General features: G+C 42.1%; 1 protein-coding gene across 1 annotated transcript; it reads right to left on the bottom strand.

The window, feature by feature from the left end:
* Positions 1 to 3,723: 3,723 nt before the first annotated feature.
* Positions 3,724 to 6,651, bottom strand: LOC149224433 (asparagine synthetase [glutamine-hydrolyzing] 1-like). Its single transcript, XM_089383560.1, has 3 exons — positions 6,309 to 6,651; positions 4,521 to 4,641; positions 3,724 to 4,182 (listed from the first exon to the last, which is right to left on the bottom strand). Exons 1-3 carry the CDS (start codon positions 6,549 to 6,551, stop codon positions 3,995 to 3,997), a joined length of 552 nt encoding a protein of 183 aa, XP_089239686.1. The 5' UTR covers positions 6,552 to 6,651; the 3' UTR covers positions 3,724 to 3,994.
* Between the last annotated feature and the right edge of the window lie 20,687 nt (positions 6,652 to 27,338).

The following is a 27,338-nucleotide window of genomic DNA, read 5'->3' as shown; positions in this document are numbered from 1 at the left end:
AGAGACCAATGGAAGGGACACATATTTTTGTTGATTGAAGTGGACAGATTTGAGCCGAAGAAACTTTTAAGGCTGTTGACTTATGCATTGTATTGGATTTGCTACTCCTTTCTTTGAGCTATTATGTTCTCTAGCCTCTAGTGTGCCTCTTTACTGTCGCAGTGGTTATTTCTATTCACTTAAAAAGTGATGATTTGTAAAAATTTGAACTCAGATCAAGAAGCAAGTATATATATATATGGCCATATATATATATATATATATATATATATGGCCATAGTAAAGTTTTCCTGTTTATGAATTTTTTGTGTAAATTCCCATAAAAAAATATTTTCTAATTGTTCTAACAGAGTAGTAAAAAATGTGATCTTAAAGTGCCACGATGTGACTATGTATCAATTAAAATAATATGAAATAGATATCGCTAGTAACCCAAATGACAAGCATGTTCCATGTTTTCAGTAAAATTAAAATGATATTGAAGGGTAGCTTGAAAGAGACCTTAGACGAAGGAAATCAAACCAACAACATTTTGTGGCAAAGGATTACTCTATTAGAGTACACATAGTTGGTAATATTGATTACAGAGCCTGAGTTGGTTAGAGCATTGCATCAGCCTCTGAAACAACAATGGCCAAAACCTGCACACAGGTAAAATATATATAAATCCACTCTTCACTTCACTAATTTGTGAATTGTGACAAAGCAGAATCTTATGTCATCTAGAGCTGAAGACTGTTTAGATACTATTAAGTTGAGCTTCTCAAAACTTGACAGGGACATTTCATCAAGTGCATGGGCTAGATTATGCATATCTTTGATGCCAGAACTGTATGTTGTCTTCAATTTCCCCACTCTCTCTGTTAGTCCTTCTGTAACCTTCGGCAGTATGTTATAAAATGACATTGTAAATGAGGACTGCTTATATTAACAAGGAAATGGAGCCAAAACCAAAATTCAAATTCTTGTTTACAGTCTTGTGTTAACTGCTTTTTAGTAGAAACAAAAAGCTGCAATTGTTCTTCCATACTTCTTAGCTATTGTTGCTATTGTGAGACTGAATCCTAAACCGATCTATGTAGCATATGTATTTTCAAAGCCTGGAGTATCCTCAAAAAGGGAATGGCCATAATAATTAGAAATAACAAAGTTCCATGGGATGGCCATGCATTTATGAAGCATGTAGAGGGAATTATTAATTTTCAGTTATCGATTTTCACCATGCATTTATAAAGCATATGGATTTTAACCATGCATTTATGAAGCATATAGGTGGATTTATTATTTTTGAAGCTATGGGTTTGGCATTATGGATAGATTCATTACCTTACATCAAACAGCTTTGAGAGGTTTTATTCTTTTAAATTTATGAAAAGTTTACATTACCTTATCTTAAATATTGCACCCTACATGCGGTCACTTTTTTCCTTTCATGGTATTAGCATTATGTAAGGGTAACACAGGAAATCTCTCAACAAAAAAGAAACCACGTCGGAAATTTTTTTGGGTAAGAATTTGGCGATTATTTTTTTCAGAAAAATGATCATATAGGTGTTTGAATGGTTTTTTTTATGGTGGAAATGGATTCAGAACCATCAAAAACCACCTAGATACCCAAAATCCTAAAGTTTGACAGTTATAACCCAAATTTCCCAAAATTCTGCCGGATTTTGACAAAAATCATGACTACTCTAAAAGAAACAGATTGATTATGGAAAACCAGTGAAAAGACTTTTTACAAAAAAATCTATTTATAGAGAAAAGGCAAGTGCAAACACAACCACAAACCTGAAACAAGAAGTTGTGTAGTAGATGGCCAAGAACCAAGCACATCAACAACCATTCAAAACACTCATATTTAGTAGTCATATAAACATCTCTTAAAACTTTCATCGTATAAGTCTCCAAAATCTAAAAAATTCTTCTAAACCACAATTGAGAATGTTCTTGGAAAAAAGAAAATTGTTGGTGAAGAAACTTTACAAACATAGTAAAGAAACCTTTCATCATTGATCAACAACCAACAAACAAATTATCTCATAGGTAGAAAAAAATTTATGTGCTTCTTGTTGGCAAGACATTCTTGAGAGGATCTCAAATCGAATTGGCAACTAGACCTTCCACTCTTTGAACTTGGAAGGTCGTGTGACCTTGATCAAAGATGTTCTTCAAGCTTTACCGCTATGCCAAATTTCAGCATTGCCAACATACGCTGATTTATAAAGCTATCACTACCAAATTTTGAGATTTCTTGTGGCAAGGAACTAAAAACACTAGGAAGTGGGCTATAGTGGCTTGGGAGAAGGTATGTTAACCAAAGATGGTAGGGGGCCTTGGATTGAGGGATCCATAAATGCTTAACAAAGCCTTGGGAGCCAAACTATTGTGGTGTTGGTTGCAAGGGGGTGGGAACTCTTGAAACAAGCATGGAACATAAAATACAATTAATCCATTTCCCAAGATGGTAAACTCCCCTCCTCAATTTACTCCCCCGCCCCTTGGTTTTTCCAATCTTAACTTTGACGGGGTTGCCGAAGGAAATCCAAGCCCAACCAAGTAGGGAGGATTATTCAAGGACTGGTGTGGAAATACTAAGGATATATGTTGGCAACTTTGGAATCACCAACAACAATGTTGTAGATTTTATTGCTCTAGAACAAGGTCTGCAGAGCGCAAGCAAATAAGGCTTTTCTAATATCCAAGTGGATGGAGATTCCCAACTGGCCATATCCACAACTCAGAAACTTATCTAGGGTACCCTTGTGTCAAAAGTGGTTAAGAGTTGGGATTTTGAGCTATTGGTTTCTCGGATTCAAATATTGTTATCCACCTTTCCCTATGTGATCACATTACATTCTCGTTGGACTGGGAATAAGGTAAGCCAATCTTCTTGTAAATTGGGGATGCTGGGAGAGAGAATTGACTTTTAACTCCACATGGCCAATGCAAACCCAAATCAGTTGGGCCAATCAAATGAATACTATCGTCAAGGAGGATAAACATACCTCGTGGGGGGTGGACCCGTGCACCAACAACCTTTTCTAATTTCTTATGGCTATAGGTTGTGTGTATATCTTGATGGTTTTTTGGTTTCTTGGTAATCTCTTGTTTTGGATATCTCAGCCTTTTTTGGCTACTGTCAAATTTCTGGTGAATGAACTACGAACCTACAAATCCATTAAGCGTAAGACTTGGTAAACTTTTGAAATGTTGTAGACAACAATAGAACTTATTGCCATAATAAAAAACTCCTCAAATTACAAGTTTTTTTAACTAATTGACAAACATAAAATGTTAAAAATGATGTATCATTTTAAATATAAAGGAAACACATTAAATAATATATCATTTTAAATGAACTAAGAAAAACTAAACTAAATTAACCAGCTTAGCTATATTAAATTTTCACATTTTAAAATATATTAAAAAATAATTTATGGTTAATAAAAAAATCATTAAAAATTCTTCAGATGATGCTTTTAACATTCATATATATATTTAAAGCCCAAATAAATGATAACACATATGTTTCATATATTAAAAAAAAATAAAAATTGAATGTTTAAAAGACTACCAAATTGATGGTAATGGACTATTACAAAAGCCACTTACATCATTTCTTTATGATGTTTGGTATGTCATTGAAATAAAGCTGCTCCTTTTCAGAGTTTTCTCGCAGCCATTTAAGCAATTGAATGTGTTATTCTTAGCAAGCAGCTTCTACCCGTGTCTTATTTACCTTAGTTTCAAGGGTTGTTATAGTCAACGATATATATTAATCAGAAAGGTTGGAGTAACTAACTTTGCAGATAGCAAACTTGTATAAGCCAGTAACAACCTTTGAAATCACCTTTACATTGCAAAACTGACTCGCTTTTCAGCTTCATCAGCATTGATTATGAAAATAATACCTATCAAATAAAAAACAAAATGATATTTCTAAATATCAAATTGTTCTTATCAGGATTCATTAGCCAAGTTGGCCTGGTTCATATCAAAATTCCTTGGCCCAATTGGCTTCACTACCCACTCTAGGCATGCTAGTCTGTCTCTTGGCAAACACATCTACTTTGAAGTTCGCCCCACACATCTGCCCCTTACTATCAACACGAGGCATTGGCATCAGCTTATTCAGAGGATGTTCAAAACTCTGCAAGCCACCTGATGTAGAGAAAAAACAACCTGCAGGGCCAAATGCAACATCAGTATAAATAAGAGACAAAAGTTAGATCACTATGCTTGATGTGTGAAACAGTTAGGCATGCTAGTCTGCCTCTTGGCAAACACATCTACTTTGAAGTTCGCCCCACACATCTTCCCCTTACTATCAACACAAGGCATTGGCATCAGCTTATTCAGAGGATGTTCAAAACTCTACAAGCCACCTAATGTAGAGAAAAAACAACCTGCAGGGCCAAATGCAACATCAGTGTAAATAAGAGACAAAAATTAGATCACTATGCTTGATGTGTGAAACAGTCAGAGAATAGATAAGGTCTAATTTAGCAGTCGAATATTACCTCGGGGAAAAGGAGCAAAATATTTTCCACATCCCTCTTTGAGGACATGTGGATCATTAGATAGGACAAGGCAACCATCAGCTGCAGTGCCCCAAAAGAAAGGCACTGAACCATCGGCATCCTGGAAATAAAAATAGTGTCCGAGTCAAAATGCCAGGAAATCCACAATTTCTAAGGAAAGATTTTATTCAAATAAATACTCAGTGCAGCATTTTTGGGGTCTATGGAAATCTGATGTATGAACAGACTTCTCTGGGAAAAAGGTGTTCATTGGCCACGTGATTTTGAATAACTATTTTCCCCTTACCTCTCTAGCCAAACAAAGGAGAACAAATCCATTGGCAAATAACTCATGCTTAAATATTGTAAGCAAAATAGGAGTGTTGCAGGACCTGGGAAAATTTTTCCATACATTTGCAAAGGAATACCAACCATCATGTAAGAATTTTAAATGCTTTTAGCAAAGAGGTATTTTCACGAGCCAAACTCCTATATCATGTCCCATATATTAAAATGGCAAGTCAAAAACGATCTCCCCAGAGTCAAGACCAGATCCCCGAACTTAGAGGAGTCCATTAAAGCAGAAAGTCAGGTTGAACGACTGAGATCTGAGTTGAGTCAGTATGCTGACTTGAATCACTATGTTACCATATCATCAAGTTCAGTAGAATAAATTCGATCATCCTTTTCTATGTACAGTCATAATAATTGAAGCCTATATCTTAACAATGGCTTTAACAAGAGCAGCAATGTAGATATTCTTTATATTACAGGGTTTCTCTTGGATGGCCAACTCTGCTGTGTTTCTCAACTATGATCAGTAAGGTAGGCCAGGTTAGTTTTAGCTTTTGGGACTTGTAGCTATATGGCTAGGGTATGGATAGCAATTTGTAATGATGGGACACCTTCTTTCATCTGTGACCTTAATGAAAGTCATGAATTTGATAGGTCTATCCTCTAAATTTTCCAAAATAGTAACTGTCTTACACCACAAAAGGATAGTAAGTGCCTTACAATAGAAAAAAGAAAAAGATGCAGTATATATATTAAAAGAGTAGGCATGTACTTCTACTTCTAGTTTTAAAAAGAATCTATTATCCACTTCATTTCAGAGTATATTCATGTTAGAAGAGTCACTTAGTTCTAGTCATTATATCCATAAACCATATTAACGTATTCTGCAAATATGTTGTTGTTATCAAACCGTTTCCAGTTAGGATGGATCCTGAAACCTGTGTGTGGCAAATTCGCCAAAAGACCGCCAGTTGACTGGAAAAATCTCTACATTGCCATTAAGCCACAAGTTAATTTGAAAGCTAAAGTTATGGCACAGATTTTTCTCAAGGCTTGTAATTTGAATTTGCTAAATCTTCCTTTCAAAAGGATCTCATCATAACTCATCTAAGAATGTAAAGCTACTCCAAAAAAGAGAAGAGATGGGAAGGAGTTTGCAGGGTCAACAGATCCACCTGTCTATGCTAGTGAAATGGTAAACCTGTGGATTAAATAAAAGAGGCAGGGCCTTAAATTTCCCCCCTGTCAATTGCGCGGCCAGGAAATATGATTCCGATGAAAAGAGTACTAAAATTCCAGAGATGGATAAGAAAAATATTGGGAAGCCTCAATTTTATTTATTATAGAGGGAAATGTAGCAGGAAGGATAGAGGGAAATGTGCATGTAGCAGGTCAGAAAGAAAAAATTAAGGGTTTATCTTAGATATTTCAATGGAAAATCTCAAAACCCCCCAACAAAAAAAGGAAATGAAGGGATAACAACGACAAGCGTACCACTGCTGTGAAGAAAGCTTGGGAGGTGGAGTCGTAAAGAACGAAGGCAAACTTTCCAGAGAGATCTCTGATGACCTGATCTGCAGGGTAGGGGCCCCGATCTCTGAGAGTCTGATACGCTTCTATGACAATAGCCACTTCATTTGCACTTTTGTTCAGACCATATCGTTGCCTCAACACCGCTATGTTATCCATGAGGCCCTCGAATATGCACTTTATCCATAACTCATCCAAAACTGACATTCGCAAGTTTAGATTATTCCCTTCTCAACAATAACGATTTTCTATTCTTCAATAATGTGAAATTCCCATCTGAGAGCAGCGGGAATTTCAATTCTCTACTCGGAACCCCAACTTTGTTGCCCGATGTCCTCCACAACTCTCCAATTTTGACCCAATCAAACGTTGTGCTCTGTTTCAGTGAAGAATATAATGCACCCAATTCGACACCAGACAGCGGTTGCACGAGCGGGGCTTCGGCTTCGGCTTCGGTTTCCAAGTAGGTCATTTGTGTCAAAAAAGAAGAAGAAAACTCAAAAGGGATCACAAAATACAAACAAGCTGTCGGTGGATCCTCATAGTGTTGCAGCCCGCCATAGGAGGCACAGGAAATTCGCAACAACACCGCTATGTTATCCATGATGCAGAGAATTGAAATTTAAACAGCCGAACAAACCTGGTGTGTTAGTCCAGTGTACCTAGATGGCGAGCAGCAGAGCGGAGGAATTGCGGAGCGGGAGGCGCCGAGTCGAGGAGGAAGGTGAGTGAGCAGCCCGCGATCGGGCAATTCCTCCATTTCGAATTGGCAAAGGCATTATTCCTCCGCGGCGGCGATCTGTCAGTGAAATTTCAGGATTGCCAGCTCCGATCCGATCTACGTGGAAAAATCAGGGAGTGAATGCGGAGCGGAGGAAGAGGGTGGCGGAGGGCGGAGGGATTGCCGGCGGCCGGAGCCGGACAATTTTCCGGGCGGCGACGGAAACCGGGCAATTCCTCCGCCTAGGTAGACTACTCCTAAAAAATGATTCGAGTCTCAAAAACTCTTTCAATAGTCTCCTCCTATTTCAATAGTCTCCCTTTTATATTCTGTTCGCTTTACCAAGCTTCACTTGGAAAACCGTGCACGTGGTTTTGCGACGATGAGAGTTATGAAGAGCAGTTGGTGCTAAATGGAAGAGTGCTATGGCTTTTTGTTTTTTTATAAAACATCGTTATGTTCTCGTTCCAGTATCGTTGTGATGAAACAATTATTAATTTATTATTATTTTTTAATTTGATTAAGTCAAAAGGTCTATAAGACGAGACATTATAATAAATTTTTCTATATTATTAAGTTGTTATATTGCTAGGTTAGAGAAGGTTGGAGAGACTCTCAACTCAAAGAGTACATGTGTGGTTCTCTTGAGGTATTATTTGAATGGAAAAATAGGATTTGGCGTCCTAAGCTATGGTTTAGTGGAAAGTTTGGGGTGCTTATGTGAAATTTTTTTTTTCCAAAATTTATATAAGCACACTTAAATTAGTAAATGCTTGGATGAATAGATGTTTTGGTTTTTTAGGTTCAAATTAGGGGTATAATAATTTCAAGTGAGATTGTGATTTTTTTAATGCATAAATAGATTCAGCTCTCTCAAAATTTTGTATATTATATACTTCAAAATTACAATTGTAAAAAGATTATATTAAAATTTCGGCAAAATTGACTGAAAAAATTGCTCAAAAATAACTAGAAACATCTCTTAGTTAAACTATACTTTTATGATGATATAATAAATCAAAATTTAGTGAGATATGGGTCCATATTGGTGTTAAAAGGTGATTCTCTTACTACTATGGTGAGTCTAGAAAGTTTATAAATAGATTAATGGTTTGACTCATGGGGATTTGAACATTGAATTTCATAGTTTACATAATACATCATAACATAGCAATCACCAATTGAGTTGTTGGCTATAATAATTAAATAACCAGCCTAGATCCATCTTGACCCCGGATCTCTCATGCGTAGAGAGGGATCAAATTTCTTGAGATACAAACCTATTTTAAAGTGAAAAGAGATTTGATCCCTCTCAACGCTTGATAGATCCGGAGTCAAGATGGATCTCGACTAGTTTTTACATACACACATTCCATATCTAGGTTGGATCCATCTCTCCCTCTCTCTCTCTCTCTTCCCTCTTGCTCTACTCTCTCTCTTCCTTTGTCCTCTCTCTCAAGTCCTCTCTCTCTTCCTTCCTCTCTCTCTTCCTTCCTCTCTCTTGCTTTCTCTTCCACCTCCCTCTATCTCTCCCCCCATCTCTCTCTCTCTACACTCCAACTCTATCATTATCTCCCTCCCTCTCCTTCTCTCTCTCCCCCTCTCTCCCCCTCCATCTATGTCTCCTCCTCTCTCTAATGTTGTATGGACCATGCAGCAGATCACTAATGACAACATAAAGAAGATGCACTTAGTTACTTCTTTGCAGGATAGTGCGCTGACATGGTATATTAAGTATTGTGTTAATCATCCTTTTGCAATGCTAGCAGATATTAAGGATGCTTTAAACAAGGAATTTAGTAAGCCTAAGTCTAACTCGCAGTCAGTCGTTGGATTTAAGGAAATCACGATGAGGGATGGTGAGACGCCTTGGGAGTTAGATCAAAGGTTGAAATGTGTGATCCACGAAGCTAATATGTAGCTCACAAATGGTCAGCACTGCGAATGGTTTATAGCCTCGCTTCTACCCCACCTAAGGATTGCTTTGTCACAACAGAAGATAGGAACTCGCGGAGAAGCCTTGGAAATCACAATGAGATTGCATAGACACCTATTCAGGATGTGACTTTGGGAGTCCAGTAGATTCACTCGCAGTTGCAGAACCTCTACTTGGAATTGCAGAGCTTGAAAAAAGAGAAAGAGGTTAGGCCAAAGGTGCGCGAGGAAGTCTGGTGCCTCAAATGTAAGAGTGAGTGGCATGATAAACACCACTGCCCTGTCTTCGAAAATTATATTACAAGAGGGGAGCCGATTCCCCTAAGGCGGGAAGCTCTAGCAGGACCGAATACGGCGCCTGTGCTATGGTGCGCTATTTGTCAAGTGGCTGGAAAACACGTAATGGATAATTGTCATTTGCTGCAAAAGTTCATTCAGACACCACAACAATTGTTCTGCGATTTCTGCAAATCAGTGGGCCACGATGAGTACCACTGTCATAGCTACGAGTTGATGATGGAAAGAATGCCTACCTACTGAATGCAAGCAGAGACTCGGCCTATAGATCAGGACATCGGAGGAGCACAAGGAGGTTATCAAGGAAGAGAACGGGGCTTAGGAGGAGGAGGACCTGGTAGAGGTTGTGGTCAAGTTAACTGTGGGACGCCAGGCACTATGCGTGGGAGTGTCAGAATCAGCCACGTTCGTCTTGCCAATACTATAGCCAATTTGACCACACTATAGAAGAATGCCTTGTGTTGATCACTAAGATGCAGGAGAAGAAGGCACAGCCTCAAAAACCTACGCAAAACTTACAAATGATGAGATTCGAGCCCCGCGAGGAAGATCCGAATGTGAATATCGTGTTGAGAAGCGGAGTAACAATTGGGGATGATAAGGGAAAATAGCCTGAAGAAGATGGATGGGTTCGCAAGGCCCCAGAGAAGGAAGTTGGTTTTGATCTGGTGCACACGAAGGAAACATTTATGGAAGCCAAGAAAAGCTTCGCTGAGGCATCTACTTCAGGAAGTCATAACAAAGTACCAGAAACTAGTGCGCCTACAAAGGTTGACCCCTCTGTACTTACCATGTTCCTGGAAACCTGCATGAAACTTCTGTGCGATAGCAAGGCTGTGAAAGGTTTGTAGGAGTTGATAAACAAGTGTGTTGGTAAATAAAATGCTCCTGATGGACACCACGTAGTACGAAAAATCGGCAAACATAAGGAAAGAACAGGGCACAAGATGAGGCTCATCGCGCAAATAGGAGATTATGAGATGGACCAGGTTATTCTAGATCTAGGGTCTGACACAAATGTTTTGCCTAAACGGACATGGGAGAGAATGGAGAGACAAGTGCTGCAATTGTCTCTGATCCAGCTGAGGATGGCGAACCAGCAGAAGATCATCCCTATGGGATGACTACATGGAGTCACCGTAGATATAGAAGGCATGAGCACACTGGCTGATTTTGAAGTAATAGAAATTGTGGACGACAACAATCCATACCCCGCACTCCTTGGAATTGACTGGGCCATTAATATGAATGGAGTCATCAACTTGAAGAAAAGAACAATGTCGTTCGAGAGGAAATCGCTTCGGGTTGTAGTACCATTGGACCCTGCGGAAGGACCGCGCTATACTGAACCAGTTCGTGACTATGAAGAAAGTGATGATGACTTGGATCAGATTTACAAAATAACTGCACGAGATCAAGACTAGATTAATCCAACAGTTGATGGACGGATTGCATGGGACCGGGAAAGTTCCTGTACCTCGGATTCAGATGAAGAACTAGAGCATTGGCAGAATAGGTTGCATGAAGTATCTACGTTGCGCTGCAACATGATGACTAAATCCCTGCGTTGTGTCATCGGAGGTAAGAAATTTTCCCTATATGGTTTAATTGATGTAGATAAGTTTTTGGATTCCTTTGAAAGATAAGTCCTTGAGGATCATCCCTTCCAAGCACTGGATTTGGCGTTGTGCGCTGTGCTTGCACGATGGTGGGGTACACATAAGGACAACTTCGATGAATGGCGAGATTATAGAAGGATGATGAGGTTGCAATTTGGTCGTCCTAAAATTCAACTACTGAGAAGTATGATGGGAGAAATGATCTGCGTGATCATTTAGCAAAGTGGACTAAAGTTTATGGAATGGAGTCACAACCGGAGTGGGTGCACTTATTCTGTCATACTTTGGATACAATCCCTATGAATTGGTACCTGGAAACGGAGCTCCGCCATGGCACCGCGGAGTGGGATATATTAAGGGAAATATTCTTAATGACCTTCAGTTTTGAAGATGGGTTCGAATGCATTGATGAAGCTCTGCAGGCGGTTAAGGCAACGATTTTCAGAATTCCACAAGATCCTTTGGAGTTGGTTCAACCAGATTGGAGCACCCAGTTGCGCCATGTGTTGGAATGCTATAATGTGACCACTGAGGGGGAGGATGAAGATCTAAGAAATATCAATATTCCAGAGGTAGAAGGTCATCGTGAAGTTGAAGGTCCACAGATAGAGAACCTGGACATCACTGTGCCATTGAAAACCAAGCAAGTAAACATTGGTACTGAAGCAGAGCCAAAATTTGTGAAGATCAGGGACTACTGGGATGATGCCACAGTGGATAAATTTGTTGAGTTACTCTGCGAGTACCAGGATCTTTTTCCTATCAAGTTTTTGGACCTAAAAGGCATCATAGGTGACTTGGGTGTGATAATTACTTCGAAACCAGACGCGAAGCCTATTAAGCAGAGGTTGTATTTCCTTAATCCCAAGTACAAGGAAAAGGTCTGGTTGGAGTTGGATAAGATGCTTGAGGCAGGTATTATCGAACTTGTGGAGGAATATGATTAGGTGAGCCCGATGGTGGTTCAAGAAAAGAAACAGAAGGGAGAAATAAGGATTTGTGTAGATCTAAGGAAACTTAATGATGCCTGCATCCATGATCCTTTTCCGACACCATTTACTGATGAGGTATTGGATAACGTTGGAGGGTAGGAGGCCTACTCATTCACTGATGGATTTTCGGGGTACCATTAGATCAAGATCACGCTAGAGGATAGGAGAAAAACAACCTTCACGACTGAATGGGGTTGTTTTCAGTATACTGTCATGCTGTTTGGACTCAAGAATGTGCCCACGATATTCTCTCGCATAGTTATAGAAATGTTTAAGGAGTTCATCCATAAGTTCTTGGAGGTGTATTTCGATGACTGGATGGTGTTCAGCTTAGTGAAGCGCCATGTAGCAAGTATTCACCTAATGTTGGATATGTGCTGTGGATACCAGATCGCGCTGAACCTGAAGAAGTGTCTATTCTATGTCCCCTTTGGGATCCTTCTAGGTCATGTGGTGTGCAAGCAAGGGTTGATGGTGGACCTTGCCAAGATCGCGGTGATCGTAAATTTGGAGGCCCCAAGAAGTGTCAAACAACTGTGTGCAATGCTTGGGCATAAAGGATATTACAAAAAGTTCATCAAGGCTTATGCTCAGATTACCGTGCCCATGGAGAAACTGCTAAAGAAGGACGCTACATTCTGTTGGGATGAAGAATGTCAGTGCAATTTGGATGTATTGAAGGAGAAGATGGTCACCGCGCCGATTTTGGTCTTCCCGTATTGGAAAAAGGAATTTCATGTACATGTCGATGCCTCATGCATTTCATTGGGAGTAGTTCTAACACATGTTGTGAAGGAGAGATGGACCACCCTATAGCCTTCGCGAGCATGAAATTATCAAAGGCCAAGAAGATCTACTCAACGACAGAGTGTGAAGGATTGGCTATGGTGTACGCACTTCAAAAGTTCAGGCACTACTTGTTGGGCAGACATTTGAAAATGTACACAGATCATTCTGCCTTGAAATACCTGGTCAATAAGCCTATGTTGGGGGGAAGATCTGCCAATGGTTGTTGTTATTCCAGGAGTATGACTTCGAGGTGATTGTGAAGCCAGGTAGGTTGAATGTAGGACCTAACCATCTGTCATGGATTGAGATAGGAGAGGAGCCTACTAATTTGGAGGAAGGGTTGCCTGATGCGCAGCTCTTTGTGGTGCACGTAGCAGATAACCACTTTGTAGATATTATTCACTTTTTGACTACACGAACAACACCAGAGGGGTATGCGAGTCAACAGAAGAAGGAACTATTAGTGCATGTGACAAATTTCTCAGTGATTGCAAGCCATTTGTATAAGATGGGCGCATACGAGATATTGCGATGGTATGTGCCAAATTTTGAACGAAATAACATCCTTGCTGAATCTCATGGAGGGGTTGTGGGAGGACAGTATGTAGGAAAAGCGACAATGCAGAAGATTTTGAACTCAGGGTTGTGGTGGCCTGTGCTGCATTAAGATTCTAAAGCATATTGTAGGTCATGCAATGCATGTCAACAAACAGGCATACCATCGTGGAGGGACGAGTTGCCACTGAATCCTCAAGTATCGTTGCAGCCATTTGAAAAATGGGCAATTGATTTCGTTGGACCAATTAAGCCCCCAGGAAAGAAGACATGTGCGCTTTATATCATCACTGCGATGGAGTATCTAACCAGATGGGTGAAGGCGCAGCCGGTAAAGGATTGTACAGGGGCTATAATAGTAAAGTTATTGTTTGAGCATGTGTTGACCATATTTGGCTTCCCAAAAGTGTTGATGAGTGATGAGGGTGTTGTTGTGCTCTACAACAACCCCCCCATTTCATATCATTTTTATTCTCAAAACTATAATATGAAATGGGTCCCTTTTTATTTTAATTGGTATCAATTTAGTATTATTCAAAAAGATCCGAAAACAAAATGAAAACATTACAAAACCTTTTTGATAAACCAATTAATAGGTCTTATAATATATAAATGAGTAATCTTTTATCATTGCGATAAAGCAATCACAAGATCGCATGTCGCAGTGACAAAGGAGGCATAACTTAAAGACCCATTGGTTTTCTCCGACACGACAACACGCAAAAGGTTATCGGATATCGGCAATAACGAGTTATCATAACAAAAGTTCCTTTCGCTCCGATGCGATGCGATAAAGTCCCTTTCGCTCCGATGCGATGCGATATCGCAATCGGCAATCGGAGATGTACCATGCAAGCTTTGCAAAGTTCTCAGTTAATACTCCCGATGCGATGCGATATCGCTATCGGAAATCGGGGATTCCAAAAGGAACCAATATAACGATTTAAGTTTTCCCCGACGGCCGATTGCGATAAAGCTGAAAGCGCGAATTTCAAAGAATTGATAAAGCAAAGATATTACGATTAATTCGTATTAAAGGCTTTATCTTCCCAACAGCGATTCACCTGTGCTCAACCGCCAAAACTTTCAAGGCACGCTTAAACAAATCATTCGGCAAATAAACGATATGATGGGCATTTAAAGGATTGACAGGTTTTAATGGCCATTTGATGAAATAGTAAGTCTAAAAATCTTTTCACAGATTGTATCCATGGCCACTTTAAGTTGATCCTTCATCATGCATTGATCAATATATCTCGCTCATATTTGGTTTGCGCTACCAATTCTCTGTATTACGTTCATTTTCACTCCTGTGCAGAACTCTTCCGAAGCAGTAGATTTAAGCAGAATGGGGAAGGAGTCTAAGAAAACTGCAATAGCCTCCGCTTCGCCAGCCTCAGGACAACTCATCGCTGAACCAGGAACTAAAAGAAAAGGATTGATATCCGACACTACATGTCTAGGACTCAGCAAAACTACTTGGCAAAGTACCTATAATTTGATTGAGGCCGAAGAACCCGAGGTGACAGCAGTATAAGCCATAGTAGATACCACTCGAAAATCTGATGCTACTCTAAAGGATTTAGCCGACTCTTTCCTTCATCAGATAGCAGCTCGGGAACAAATTCTCCCATATACGGATGTAATGAGGTGGGCAATTAAGGAAATCCCAATCACAGAAATAACCTTTTGCACCAGAGATGGGAGAATCTTCGGTTCATTTCAATCTAATGATTTGAGGCAAATGTATCATTTGCTTGTACCAGAGAAGAAGTACAACAAGGCATTTCTGGAGAAATTCCAAGATGAGAACGAAATTGAATCCGAACCCATTCGGGATTGGAGGCAAAATCCGGCAAAACATAAGCATGAGTCTTCGGGTAAGTATTCTGTTGATTCTCTATGTTCTCCTTATTGTTATGCTGGGATAATGACGTCTAGGTTGTGGGGGTTGCATGATTCTGCTAATTTCATTATAGAAATGGTTCCTTTGATGGAAGCGGCATGTAATAGTGAAATAATGGATTGGGCAACTATACTGTCAGATAAGCTAGCAACCGTAGTTCTTGATTTTAGAAGCAAAACCCGCGTCACTGAAAGGCTTATTCCCCCATTCTACTACAGTGCTTATATCCTGGACACCCTGTGTTTTAATTCTGAATTTCCCGTGCTTGGATGGAGGTGGACTTCACAAGACCCCATGCCCATTCACATATACCATCAAAAGTTGTGGAAAACTTACTATAAGCACCATTTATACCAAGTCTACAATGGCTTTATGTTACCCATTCATTACTCTATTTTAGATAAACTTGCTCCTAAGATTTCCTACCAAGCAGGGGTTGATTTGACATCCATAGGAAGATGGTTCGAAGAGGAGAAATTTACTTATATAAGAATTTTCGGTAGCCAAGCTAAACCTCATGTCCTTCCTTTGTACATACCCGAGAAACTGTTGGCTAGGGAGATAGCCTATCAGATTATGTTCGAAGGAGTTACACAAACTCTAAAGAAAAATAAGAAGCAGGTTTGGCCCTCTTTTCCTCTGAAATGCGGTGTCTACACTTTGCATGATTTTAAACATGCAGAGAAAGAAGCTGAAAAGATGAAGGCATTAACTCTAGCAACTCTCACTAATAGGCGATTTGATCCAAACAAAATCGCCTATAATGCACTTGAACAGGCCAAATTAACAAAGTCTGATCATAAAGAAGATAAGTTCAATGACCTGTTCTCCTTAGCCGAGTCAATGTCCCAAGTTAAATCGCTGGCCATAATGGAATACAAAGATGACGGGTTAGTTGAATTCAACAGACTTAGAGAACAGAGGTTGCAAACTCTGCCTCTAGATCTGTTAGCAACAACCCCAACGACAGAATCAAGTGAGCCTGAGTAGCGACTCACTAAGGAACCTCCTGTTACATCAAAAGAACAGGAGGAAGTGCATATGAGAAAACAAGAGGAAACCCAGACGAAAGAGCAGGAACAGAGCAGCATAGAGGTGAATGTAGATACTCAGATTGACCCGAAATTGCTCCAGGAATGGCAGCAATTCGACTCAATCATCAGCAATCTTGAGTGCTCTAAGGAAGCCGAGACATCAAAAGCGGCTGACACACAGGAGACAACTTCAAAACAGGTTCCAAGTGGAACCAGCGGCCTACCCAGTTCGAAAGAAGTAGAGATAATCCCAAAGGATCCCTCCGATCAAATTATTTTGCAAATAGAAGAAATTCCTCCCTTAGATGTCTTCTATAGCCCAAGACACAAGGCTGTGGTAAAACGACAGAGGAAGAGGAGAAGGACTGATCAACCTTCCCTATTCCCAGAACAAACAGTGACGGGCAACGTGGTTTGGAAAGAGGAATTTGACCCCTCTGATGACCTAACAAAACTATCACAATATGCTGGAGCCTATTCGGCAGCGACAATAGACAAGGCATCAAAGGTGAGTAATTTATTAAAAACAAAAGACCAGGAGATCTTTTCACTACAGGCACAACTATCAGAAGCACAGCAGAAGGCGGAGCAAGCAGAATGGCAATTGTTTACACAACAGCAAATAAATAATCAATTGACTAAACAATTGCAGGAAGAGAAACAGAGAATTGATTACAGCACAGTTCAAAAGTAGAAAGAGCTGTCTCAGGCATTGGCACAACTAAAAGCAGCGAATGAGCAAATGCTGAAATCGAAAGATGAGCAAATTGCTCAACTATCAGCCCAGCTAGAGAAAACAAAGAATCTTCCACAGCTAGCTGAATTCAGAGCACAGGCATTACAGATAAACAAGGCATTGATAACACAGATAAAGCTTTTATGTCAACAAATCGCCCAGGCGGAACCGTTATGCGATTTGAAGACATCAATAAGTGAAAAATCAGAAAAAGCTAGAACAGACTTGGATCAAGCCGATGAGACACTAACTAATTTTCTTGAGTGGCAAGACACCGATCAGGGACAGGCGGCTAATTTACCAAAAACCCTGGAATCACATAAGGAGATATTATTTACGGAATGGTAGTCCCAGTTAATGAAAGCAGAGAGAGCAATTTCAAGATGCAAATTAACCACAAGTAATTTGGTTGAATTGGTTAATAATACTCTCTACTTGTCTAACATGATTTCTCAATGTACTCCAGGTAAATTGACAGCGGCTAAAACATTGGAGCAGTCATGTTATCCGGAACTAGAGAAAAATGGGAGATTAATCGCAGGAATTAACAGTTTGACATGGGACACCTATTGGTTCTTCTTAGTCAAACCATACAGCCAGAGAGCCGCCCTCAAATGCCTCACAGATGCAATCGGGTATATCATTCCCGATATACAGGATGCCACCTATGCTGCCCAACTCAATTCTCGCCTCAACAGACCACCCGAAGTGGAGCCAATGCTTGCGATATGCCAGCTCAGGTTTAAAGGCAAACAACCTAAATGATGATTCATGCCGCCGACTGCCAGATTGCTATGAAAGAGATATTCAGAATCAATTGATACCAATTAAGTAGGATTTCAGTTTCATAGGTAGTTAGCTTAATTAAGTATTTATAGACCCTTTCATGTATTTGGAAAGGGTCGTAAGTTTTGTATATGACTTAAAACCTGAAGTTGCACTACTGTACTTCAGGCATATTCTTTTATAAAACTGGACCAATCATTCTGATTTTGACAAAGAAGCTTTTATGCGGATGTGCACTACTGTCTTTGTTTGAAAGTATTTCTGAGTCCGAAGAAGAATTTCAAATAGCGATTAATATAAGGAGTGATTAGCAGCTCATATGGTACTATTATCTATGTCTGAATTCATTCTATTTATATGAATTGTCATTTGATCGTTTTTGCTATTATCGGATATATGTATGTGTTTTTAACAGCATTCTTTATTCCTTCCACTATTGGATGTTTACAGTATGCTTTTCATTTGATCATATATATATCAATAATATAAATGATAAGTGTAGCAATATTGTGTTAATCACTTTGTTTAACTATTTAAACAAAGTAATCATTGAATGAATAAATGTCTATGTTTATTAGATAGAGTCATCTATATGCATGTCAAATCATCAAGCGCTACATTTCAAAGAATAATAGTTCCCGGGATTAGTAGTAGCTATTTTATTTTTGCTGATAGATTAAATTATTTGCCTATCGTTAGATTAGATAATCAATCGTTCATCCACCCCTTTTATTCATTATTGGGAAACTGGTCCCATTATACCTAGTCGGAGCCACCATTCCAAACGGAAAAGGAGATGTATTAAGGTCCGGACCGGGTGGTTATCCCCCAATGTTGATACAACGATTTTCGGGGCATCAACAGGTGTGAACTTCCTAAACGAAATGATCAGCACATTGACTGAAGAGTTCCAGGTTTATCATCAGAAGAGCACACTGTATCATCCTCAAGCTAATGGAATAGTTGAGGCCTTTAATAAGATCTTGGAGAACGTGCTGATGAAGATTTGCAATGCACAACGAAATGATTGGGATGTGCACGTACCTACAATGCTATGGGCATATAGGACTACTTGCAAAAAGCTGACAGGTCAGACACCTTTTAGATTGGTCTATGGCGTAGAAGCTATGATGCCTATGGAATATATCATGCCTAGTCTACGCATAACAGCTCTCACAGGTATGGCAGATCGTTAAGCGTTGGATGATCCGGATTTAAACAGGAACGCAACAAATTACAGAGATAACCATATACAAAAAGATGCAGCGGAAATAATACTTCATTTCATTAATGGAAAATACTGAAATATGCTTACAACCAGAAATGGAAACAAACTAGCTAGGGCGATGGTAGCTTATCTCTGAGAAGAGATGTGATGGCTACATGCCTCTGAACTGTGTTACAATGAGGCTCGAAGGCCTATTTATCGTTGAGAAACAATGGAAAAACCCTTAACATTCCAAAACCTAACCCTAGGAGATGAAACGCCAAACTGTGGGCCCCGTTTGGGGGTAAGTTGGTACATCAACTTCCCGGGGTCGTAACTTTGGCATATGATCTCCGTTTGACGCGTACAATAGCTCATTAGAAAGATCTATCCGAGCACTATCATTGTTGGAACGGGCAACATCGATCCATTCCATGGACCAATGTTGCCCTCGGATTCCCCAAAAAAACGTCGTTTAGGGCCTCAAAACGGCTCCGGAAGTTCAGGACCCGAAAAACTGCTAAAAATAGTAAGTTGTGCTACAATTAAGGAAACTGAAAATGCTGAGAAAGACAATGATGGGGGTCCAGGTGGACTTGGCAGGTGGCCACCAATATCCACCTGGATCATTCCTCCCCCCTTAGGAAGCAATGGTCCCCATTGCATTGAGCTCCTCCATGAGATGAGGAAACTTCTGCTGAACTTGTTCCCTGGTGAGCCACTTGCCCTGCTGAAGGAGTTGGCCTGCTTTGACAACTCGATACAGTTGGATATTCTGTTGGCGAGTGTTCTTGATCTGTGTGTCCATGATCCGATCAGTTGCAGATTGTTCCATGCAATCTGGATTTAATTCTGTGGGTTTGAGCTGTTCTGCAATGTCGGATGTGTCTAGCAATGGTGGAAAGTATGGCCGAAGGCGGTCCACATTGAACATTGGGTGCAGGCCAAGGAATGGGGGAATGATGAGCTCAAATGCATTGTCTCCCATAGCCTTAGTAATGGTGTAAGGACCATATCGGAGTGGTCTCAATTTCCGATAGGCTCCAGTAAGGCGTTCCTTTTGCAAATGCAACCAGACTTTGTCACCCACCTGAAACTTGTGTGGCACCCGATGTTGATCATGTCGCTGCTTGTACTTGGCATTTGATTTCTCAAGAATGTCATGGACCTGCTGTCGAATATGTTGGATGCGCTCAATGAAGCTGGTGGCCTTATCTGTTTCGGACTGGACATGAGCTGACTTCATGTGAGTAGCTGCAAGTGGCATGGCCACATCAATGGGGCATAGTGGCTGGAATCCCAAACCCACCTGAAAAGGGCTATGGCCAGTGGAGCTGTGAAGAGCTCGGTTGTAGCTGTGCTGAACATAGGGGAGGCTCTTGTCCCATGTGCGTGGATGCTTTGAGTTATACATGCGCAGAATGTGCACAATCATCCTATTGACAACCTCTGTCTGGCCATCAGTTTGAGGATGGAAGGCTGTGGACTTCGTGAGTTTGGTGTCCAGCATTGACCAGAGACTGGACCAAAATGTGCTAAGAAACCGACTGTCCCGATCTGAGATGATAGACTGTGGGATCCCAAAGTGCACCCACACTCGTTCAAAGAAGAGTTTAGCAGTGGCTTCTGCTGTGATATTCTTCTTGCAGGCCACCATAATGGCCATCTTCGAGAACCTGTCGACGACCACAAAAACACAGTCATTTCCATGCTTAGTGGAAGGAAGGCCTGACATGTAATCCATGGAGATGGATTCCCAAGGTCGACTAGGGGTAGGAAATGGGGTATAGAGGTCGTGCTTCTTAATGGTCGGTTTGGCAATGGCACAAGCAGTACATGATCGGATGTACTTCCCAACATCCTGTCGAAGATTCGGCCAATAGAAATAATTTTGCAGTACTGCCACTGTTTTCTCGACCCCGAAATGCCCAGCAGCCCGACTGTAGTGTGCTTCCCAAATCATCTTGGCACGCTCGCTTGAAGGAACACAAAGGTGACCGAGGTGGCATAATAGGGCATCTTGGAGGTGAAAATCTGCAACCTGCCGACCCTCCAAGAGTGTCTGGTATGTGTGGCCGAATTCTGGGTCGCTTTTGTAGAGAAGTGGCCAATCAGAAGTCTCGTGCCCACAAGAGTTGAGCACGGTGGTTAGCGCCATGATCAGTGGTCGACTGAGGCAATCTGCAACATTATTGGTGCTGCCCTTTTTATACTTGATATTCAAGTGAAACTATTGCAGGTATGTAGACCACTTCTGATGGTGATCATTCTGCAATTTCCCTTGGGTCTGTATGAACTGCAGAGGTCGGTGGTCTGTGTGGATGACCGTTTCCTTCCCCAAAATGTAATGCTTCCATTGTCGGCAGGCCTATACAATGGAATACATCTCTTTATCATAAGTGGGGTACTTCCGGACTGTGTCTGAAAGTGTTTCACTGTGATATGCCACTGGATGTCCATGTTGAGTAAGGACTGCCCCAATAGCATAGTCAGAGGCATCTGTCTCGACCTCAAATGGTTGTTGTAAATCTGGTAACGCGAGCACTGGTGCCGTGCAGAGGCGATCCTTCAACTCCCTGAATGCTTTCTGTTGAGATTCAGACCAAAAGAATTTTGCTTTCGCCTCGCCCTTGGTGACTTGACTCAAGGGCCAAGAAATATGAGAAAACCCCAACACAAACCTGCGGTAGAAGTTGGCAAGACCTAGAAAGCTGCGGAGCTCTGTTAGAGTGGTTGGAGAGGGCCAATCCTGAATGACTTGGATCTTGGCTGGATCGACATGCACCCCCTGTTCATCAATGATGTATACCAGATATTGAACCTGGGTCATGCCAAAAGTGCATTTCTCCAAATTGGCACATAGCTGGTGTTGCCGCAGTGTTTGGAGAACCTGTCGGATGTGGTGGAGGTGCTCTTCCCAACTCTGGCTGAAGATCAGAATGTCATCCAAGTATACTACTACAAAGGAGTTGGTGAATGGCCGCAAGATGTCATCCATTAGCCTCATAAAGGTTGCAAGAGCATTCGTCAATCCGAAAGGCATGACCAACCATTCGAAGAGGCCCTCCTTGGATTTGAAGGCAGTCTTCCACACATCGGAGGGTTCGATTGGTACCTGGTGATATCCCGACTTCAGGTCGATCTTGCTGAAATATTTCGCCCCCTTTAGTTGGTCTAGGAGGTCATCAATTCGCGGGATCGGGTACCTATTACGGACAGTGATCTTGTTCAGCGCCCGATAGTCAATACAGAGTCTCCACGTCCCATCCTTCTTCTGTACCAACACGATCGGGCTCCCACAGGGCGATGAACTCGGACGGATGTGACCTTTCTGCAGGAGCTCCTGAATCTGCCTCTTGATTTCATCGTTCTCCAGAACGGAGCGCCGATAAATTGGTCCATTGGGTAGCGGCGCACCTGGGGTCAGATCGATGGAGTGCTTGACTTGACAGTGCAGAGGAACCCCTGCCGGGGAGGTGAAGATGTCCTCGTACTCCTCCACAATCTTTTCCATCTGTAGTTGTCGTGCAGAGGGGCCCCGTTTGGAGGCCGCGGCCACTGTCTTCTTCTTTCCTTGAGGGTGTATCATCAGGAAAACAAATTTCCTGGTTTTGGAAATGATCTTACTACATTGTTTTGCAGTAATCAAAGAGAGGGCGGCAGGTGGTACTACCTCTGGTATCCTGAACAACTTATTTCCCAATGTAATAATAACAGCACGGGGCCTTGATTCATACACAGCATGTCGCTTACACAAGTATGGTTGTCCCAGTAATACATCACAAACTTCAAGGGGAGCAATGTCACACAATACCTCATCCGTGAAGGGCTTGATGTTGTATGGGAGGCGACACTGCTGGCTCACACGAAGATCTTGTCCTTGGTGAAGCCACCCAATGGTGTATGGTTGTGGATGTGCTGTGGTCGGTAAGCCCAACCGCTTCACGACCTCTGCCGAAATGAGGTTCTTTTGACTCCCGCTATCAACAATGAACTGTATCGGGGAGCCCTTTACCCACATCTGGGAGTGGAAGAGACGCTCCTCCTCCTCTGGATCTTCGGGTTCATTTTTCTGGATCTTTGCGGTAGCAACAGTGGCGCTGGGGTCCGCATCAATGATCTGCTTCCCTTTTTCATACCCCTTATCGGGTTCTGACTCAGAGTCGGAACATGCATCTAATTCTGAAACCTTTAGCTCAGCCACCAGTGACTGCTTGGCCCGACACTCACTTGTGTTGTGAGTGGAGCTCTTATGGAACTCGCACCATTTTCCAGTGTCCTTTCTCGGCTTCGCGGCGCTGTTCTTTGCTTGCAGCTTCGGCTGGTTGTCTTGGGCTGTCCCGCCTTGGCTTTGTCCTTTTTTCTGTGGTTTAGGGGCACCTTTCCCCTGCTTTGGATTCGTAGATCCAAAGTCTCGCTTCTTTTGTTTAAACTTATGCTCGACCTTGACAGCATACCGGTATGCTGCGCCGAGCGAGGGGATGTTTAGGAATTGTATTTCTTCCTGGATGTACTTGTGCAGGCAGCCACGGTATTTGAGTATCAAATGTTGCTCTGAATCCTTGATACCCAACTTTGTGCGAAGGGTATGGAAAAGATTGGTGAACTCCGGCACGTCTTGGTCCCTTCCCTGCCGCAGCGTGGTCCACTTTATGTATTCATCCTCATAGCTCCCGACAGGGTAGTACTGCTCCTTGATGGCATCCCGGAACGAATCCCAGGTGGGTGCGGCTGAAAAGAGTGAGCCAGTACTTTCATCCTTATGCTCGCAGTAGGTTTCCCACCAGTCCTTGACGTGGGGGGCTGCTTTGAGGAGAGCAAAAACAATCTTTTTCCGACTCGAAAATTCATGAACAGAAAAATAACCCTCTAGCAGATTTAACCATTTATCTACGGCATCTGCGTCTATCTAACCCTCGAATATGGGGATTTCAAAATTAACTTGTACCTTAAAGGGTGTGGCGTTTCCAGAGTAGCTGCTGGAAGCCGATGCGTTGCTTCTGGGTAGCCGCTAAAGGATCTGGGCAAAGCTGTCCATCATCGCGTTCCGTTGTCGCTCGAGGGCTTCTTCGAGAAAGATTTTGATGGGATCTCCTGCCCCCTCGTCTTTCTTCTCGTCCGCCATGGGAGGCCGTCGGGATTTGCGAGGCTGGTCTTGCAAAGGTTCAACCAGTTCAAGCCCTAACTCCTTATATCCCGACCTTGTTGGGGACATGCAAAGAAAAACAGAGAAAAAGCAGACCGCTCTGATACCACTGATCTGGATTTAAACAAGAACGCAACAAATTACAGAGATAACCATATACAAAAAGATGCAGTGGAAATAATACTTCATTTCATTAATGGAAAATACTGAAATATGCTTACAACCAGAAATGGAAACAAACTAGCTAGGGCGATGGTAGCTTATCTCTGAGAAGAGATGTGATGACTACATGCCTCTGAACTGTGTTACAATGAGGCTCGAAGGCCTATTTATCGTTGAGAAACAATGGAAAAACCCTTAACATTCCAAAACCTAACCCTAGGAGATGAAACGCCAAACTGTGGGCCCCATTTGGGGGTAAGTTGGTACATCAACTTCCCGGGGTCGTAACTTTGGCATATGATCTCCGTTTGACGCGTACAATAGCTCATTAGAAAGATCTATCCGAGCACTATCATTGTTGAAACGGGCAACATCAGTCCATTCCATGGACCAATGTTGCCCCCGGATTCCCCAAAAAACGTCGTTTAGGGCCTCAAAACGGCTCCGGAAGTTCAGGACCCGAAAAACTGCTAAAAATAGTAAGTTGTGCTACAATTAAGGAAACTGAAAATGCTGAGAAAGACAATGGTGGGGGTCCAGGTGGACTTGGTAGGTGGCCACCAATATCCACCTGGATCATTGGAAGAACAACTTGCGCAACTAATGGAGCTTGAAGAAGATAGATTCTTAGTTGGATTCCATCAGCAAGTACAGAAGGAGTGCCAAAAAGCATGGCACGATCAACACATCAAGCTGCACACGTTCAAGGTAAATGATTTGGTCTTATTGTATGATAGCAAGTTCACTAAGTTTCCGAGGAAATTTCAAATGCACTGGCTTGGGCTCTATGTTATCAAAGATATTACAAATGGAGGCGCAGTTCATCTTGCAAAGCTGAATGGAGAACCTTTTCCTGCTCAATGACTATATGACGGCAGGACAATCTTAGTGCTCCAGGCAGTTGCAAGGGAGCGCAAGACTATAAACTACATTGCCTGGGTTGGAGTACTATGCGGTGGGCAGGCTGTGTAGAAAATGGTGAAGTCACAGGCTAAGACTGTACGCGAAGGAAGTTGCGCTCCGAAGGAAGGTACTGCGCAGCACAACAAGAAAGTGACCATTGCAGTCACTATTCATGATCTGAAAGCCAGGAGATGGTTACAAGGTGCGAGCTGGCGATATTTAAGGCCAAAATCTTTGAAGATCTGCTACCAAAACAACATTAATGATCACATGGGGAATGGTCGGATTTGAATTAAAAAACCACTATAAATTACACATGCCGGTCCAACAGAGAACACTTTGTGAACTTAGAGTTTTTGAGTTATATTGTCTATTGCTTATGAATCGCTCGTTCTTTGAGGACTTGGTCGCGAGCCCGACATTTCCCAAGTTACCATAATTGAACCAGAAGTTTATCCTTGACACCATGTTAGGTCCAAGCCCTACTGAGACTATAAGAACTAGGGGAGATGTTGCGTCAAAAGGAGCTGCTCCAGAGGTTGTGAGTATGGAAGCTCGGATGCCTGTGCCTACAGCGCTGAGGTCCCCGGGGCCAAAACCTACACCTGTTAGAGAAACCCAGAAGTCGAAAAAGGATAAGCAGAAGAAGTCAGTGTCAGTGCGCGAATCGCCCAGAAAACACTCTACCACTCAAAAGCAGAAGAATGAAAAGCAGCCCGAGAGGTTTATCGATTTGGAGGTTGAGGAGGGACAAGGAACCGAGGACATAGATGCTAAGGGATTGGAGCCCTTTACCAAGTTACCTTATTACATCCCTCAACATAAAGCAAAGACAAAGGTCATCGAGGACCCGGATTCTGACAGGTTTGTCATCTCTACGCCCCTGCTGTAGGAGCAGGTTCCCTGCGCCTCACGCGGATCCCCCTGCTGAAGATGAACGATTGGGACCTCAAACCATGAGAGGTTCCCAAAACTAGCAACCACAAATTATATGAAGCATGTTTACTACCTGGATTTAGGTGTCACAGAGTTGGAGATGGTGGAATGCATCCGCAGAGTGGAGAATTTCGGGTTGTTGAGCCTGTTGTGGGTGCCCCACTATCACCGCACTATTATTAATACCACATGTGTGCGGCAATTACTTACTCTCATGCATGATGGGTGCTTATGGCTAGGAGGGACTATACCCATCACTAACATGCTCATCCACAGGATCATGCACCTGTCACATGAGGGCTTGAATCCATCCAAGGAGTTTGGCAGAAAGGCAGGAGAAAAAAACTTGGCAGAAAAAATGAAAAGGGAGTTTTCACTTGTGAAAAATCCATGCGGCTATTTAATCATGTCTATCAATGATTCCACAGTGAAAATTGCCACCCAAATCATGGCAGGAAAAGTAATGAGAAAGTGTCGCGCCGAAAAAGTTCTGACGCCTGTGGTATCATTAGCTGCATAATGCGCGAAGGGTGTGTAGTTTAACTGGTCACGGTACCTATGCAGTGAATTCCTTGTGAATTGTCGCGAGGTCTAGGATGAGACCAAACCATTCCACTATGTGTGGTTTTTGCTCTCAATCTTATTGGTCGCATGGGAGCTGCCAGACAACAACCAGTTTCCTCTATTGAAGGAAGGGCTACCAGAGGCTGTGCAGTTCACCTCCTTATGGGCCACGAAGGACCCCGTGCGGGTAACCGAAACAAATCTTTTATGGGTGTTGATGGAGTCTAGCCTCTGCATGGCCATCAACCAATGCCCAAGGTTGTCCCCAACCTTGTATGAGCAGTTGTCAGCATATGTTGCATTTAAAGCTGACTTCCACCATGTCTACATTCAGGCGTGCAAGGACCCGCAACAGAAATGGTACGATTTACCATACTTGGTCACAGATCATGACATTCAGGAGGTGATCAAGCGCTGGCCGGCAGAGTGGTGTGCCCCGTCAGATTTGGATGCAGGAACTAGTAAGGGCACAGGAAGCTCAATTGAGAAGAAAATGAAGGATGCAGCAAAGTAGGCTACGCAAAAGTTGGTCGCGCAGTGGAAGAAGGAAGCTGTCGAGAAGGCTTGGATGGAAAAGGAGTGCGCTGCTAAGGAGAAGGTTGAGCAGGAGCAACACAACTCACAGGGAAGCGGTAAGTCCCCTTCACCCACGACAGAGGAGGAAGAACAATCTGAACAGGGCGACAGAGGAGATGAGGGGTAGAGC

Source organism: Pinus tabuliformis, chromosome Q (genome assembly GCF_031772625.1).
Source record: "Pinus tabuliformis cultivar Carrire ecotype Pingquan chromosome Q, CPIR1, whole genome shotgun sequence".
NCBI classification, from domain to species: Eukaryota; Viridiplantae; Streptophyta; class Pinopsida; order Pinales; family Pinaceae; genus Pinus; species Pinus tabuliformis.
The sequence above is the reverse complement of the archived record's forward strand: the minus strand, read 5'-3'. Positions and strand labels throughout refer to the sequence as shown.

Excerpts from the sequence above, each read along its gene's own strand:
- LOC149224433 (XM_089383560.1), bottom strand. The coding sequence starts at position 6,551 with ATGTCAGTTTTGGATGAGTTATGGATAAAGTGCATATTCGAGGGCCTC. Across the intron at positions 4,642-6,308 it reads AAGCTTTCTTCACAGCAGTG|GATGCCGATGGTTCAGTGCC; the intron begins GTACGCTTGTCG and ends TTTTATTTCCAG. Across the intron at positions 4,183-4,520 it reads TTTTGCTCCTTTTCCCCGAG|GTTGTTTTTTCTCTACATCA; the intron begins GTAATATTCGAC and ends TTGGCCCTGCAG.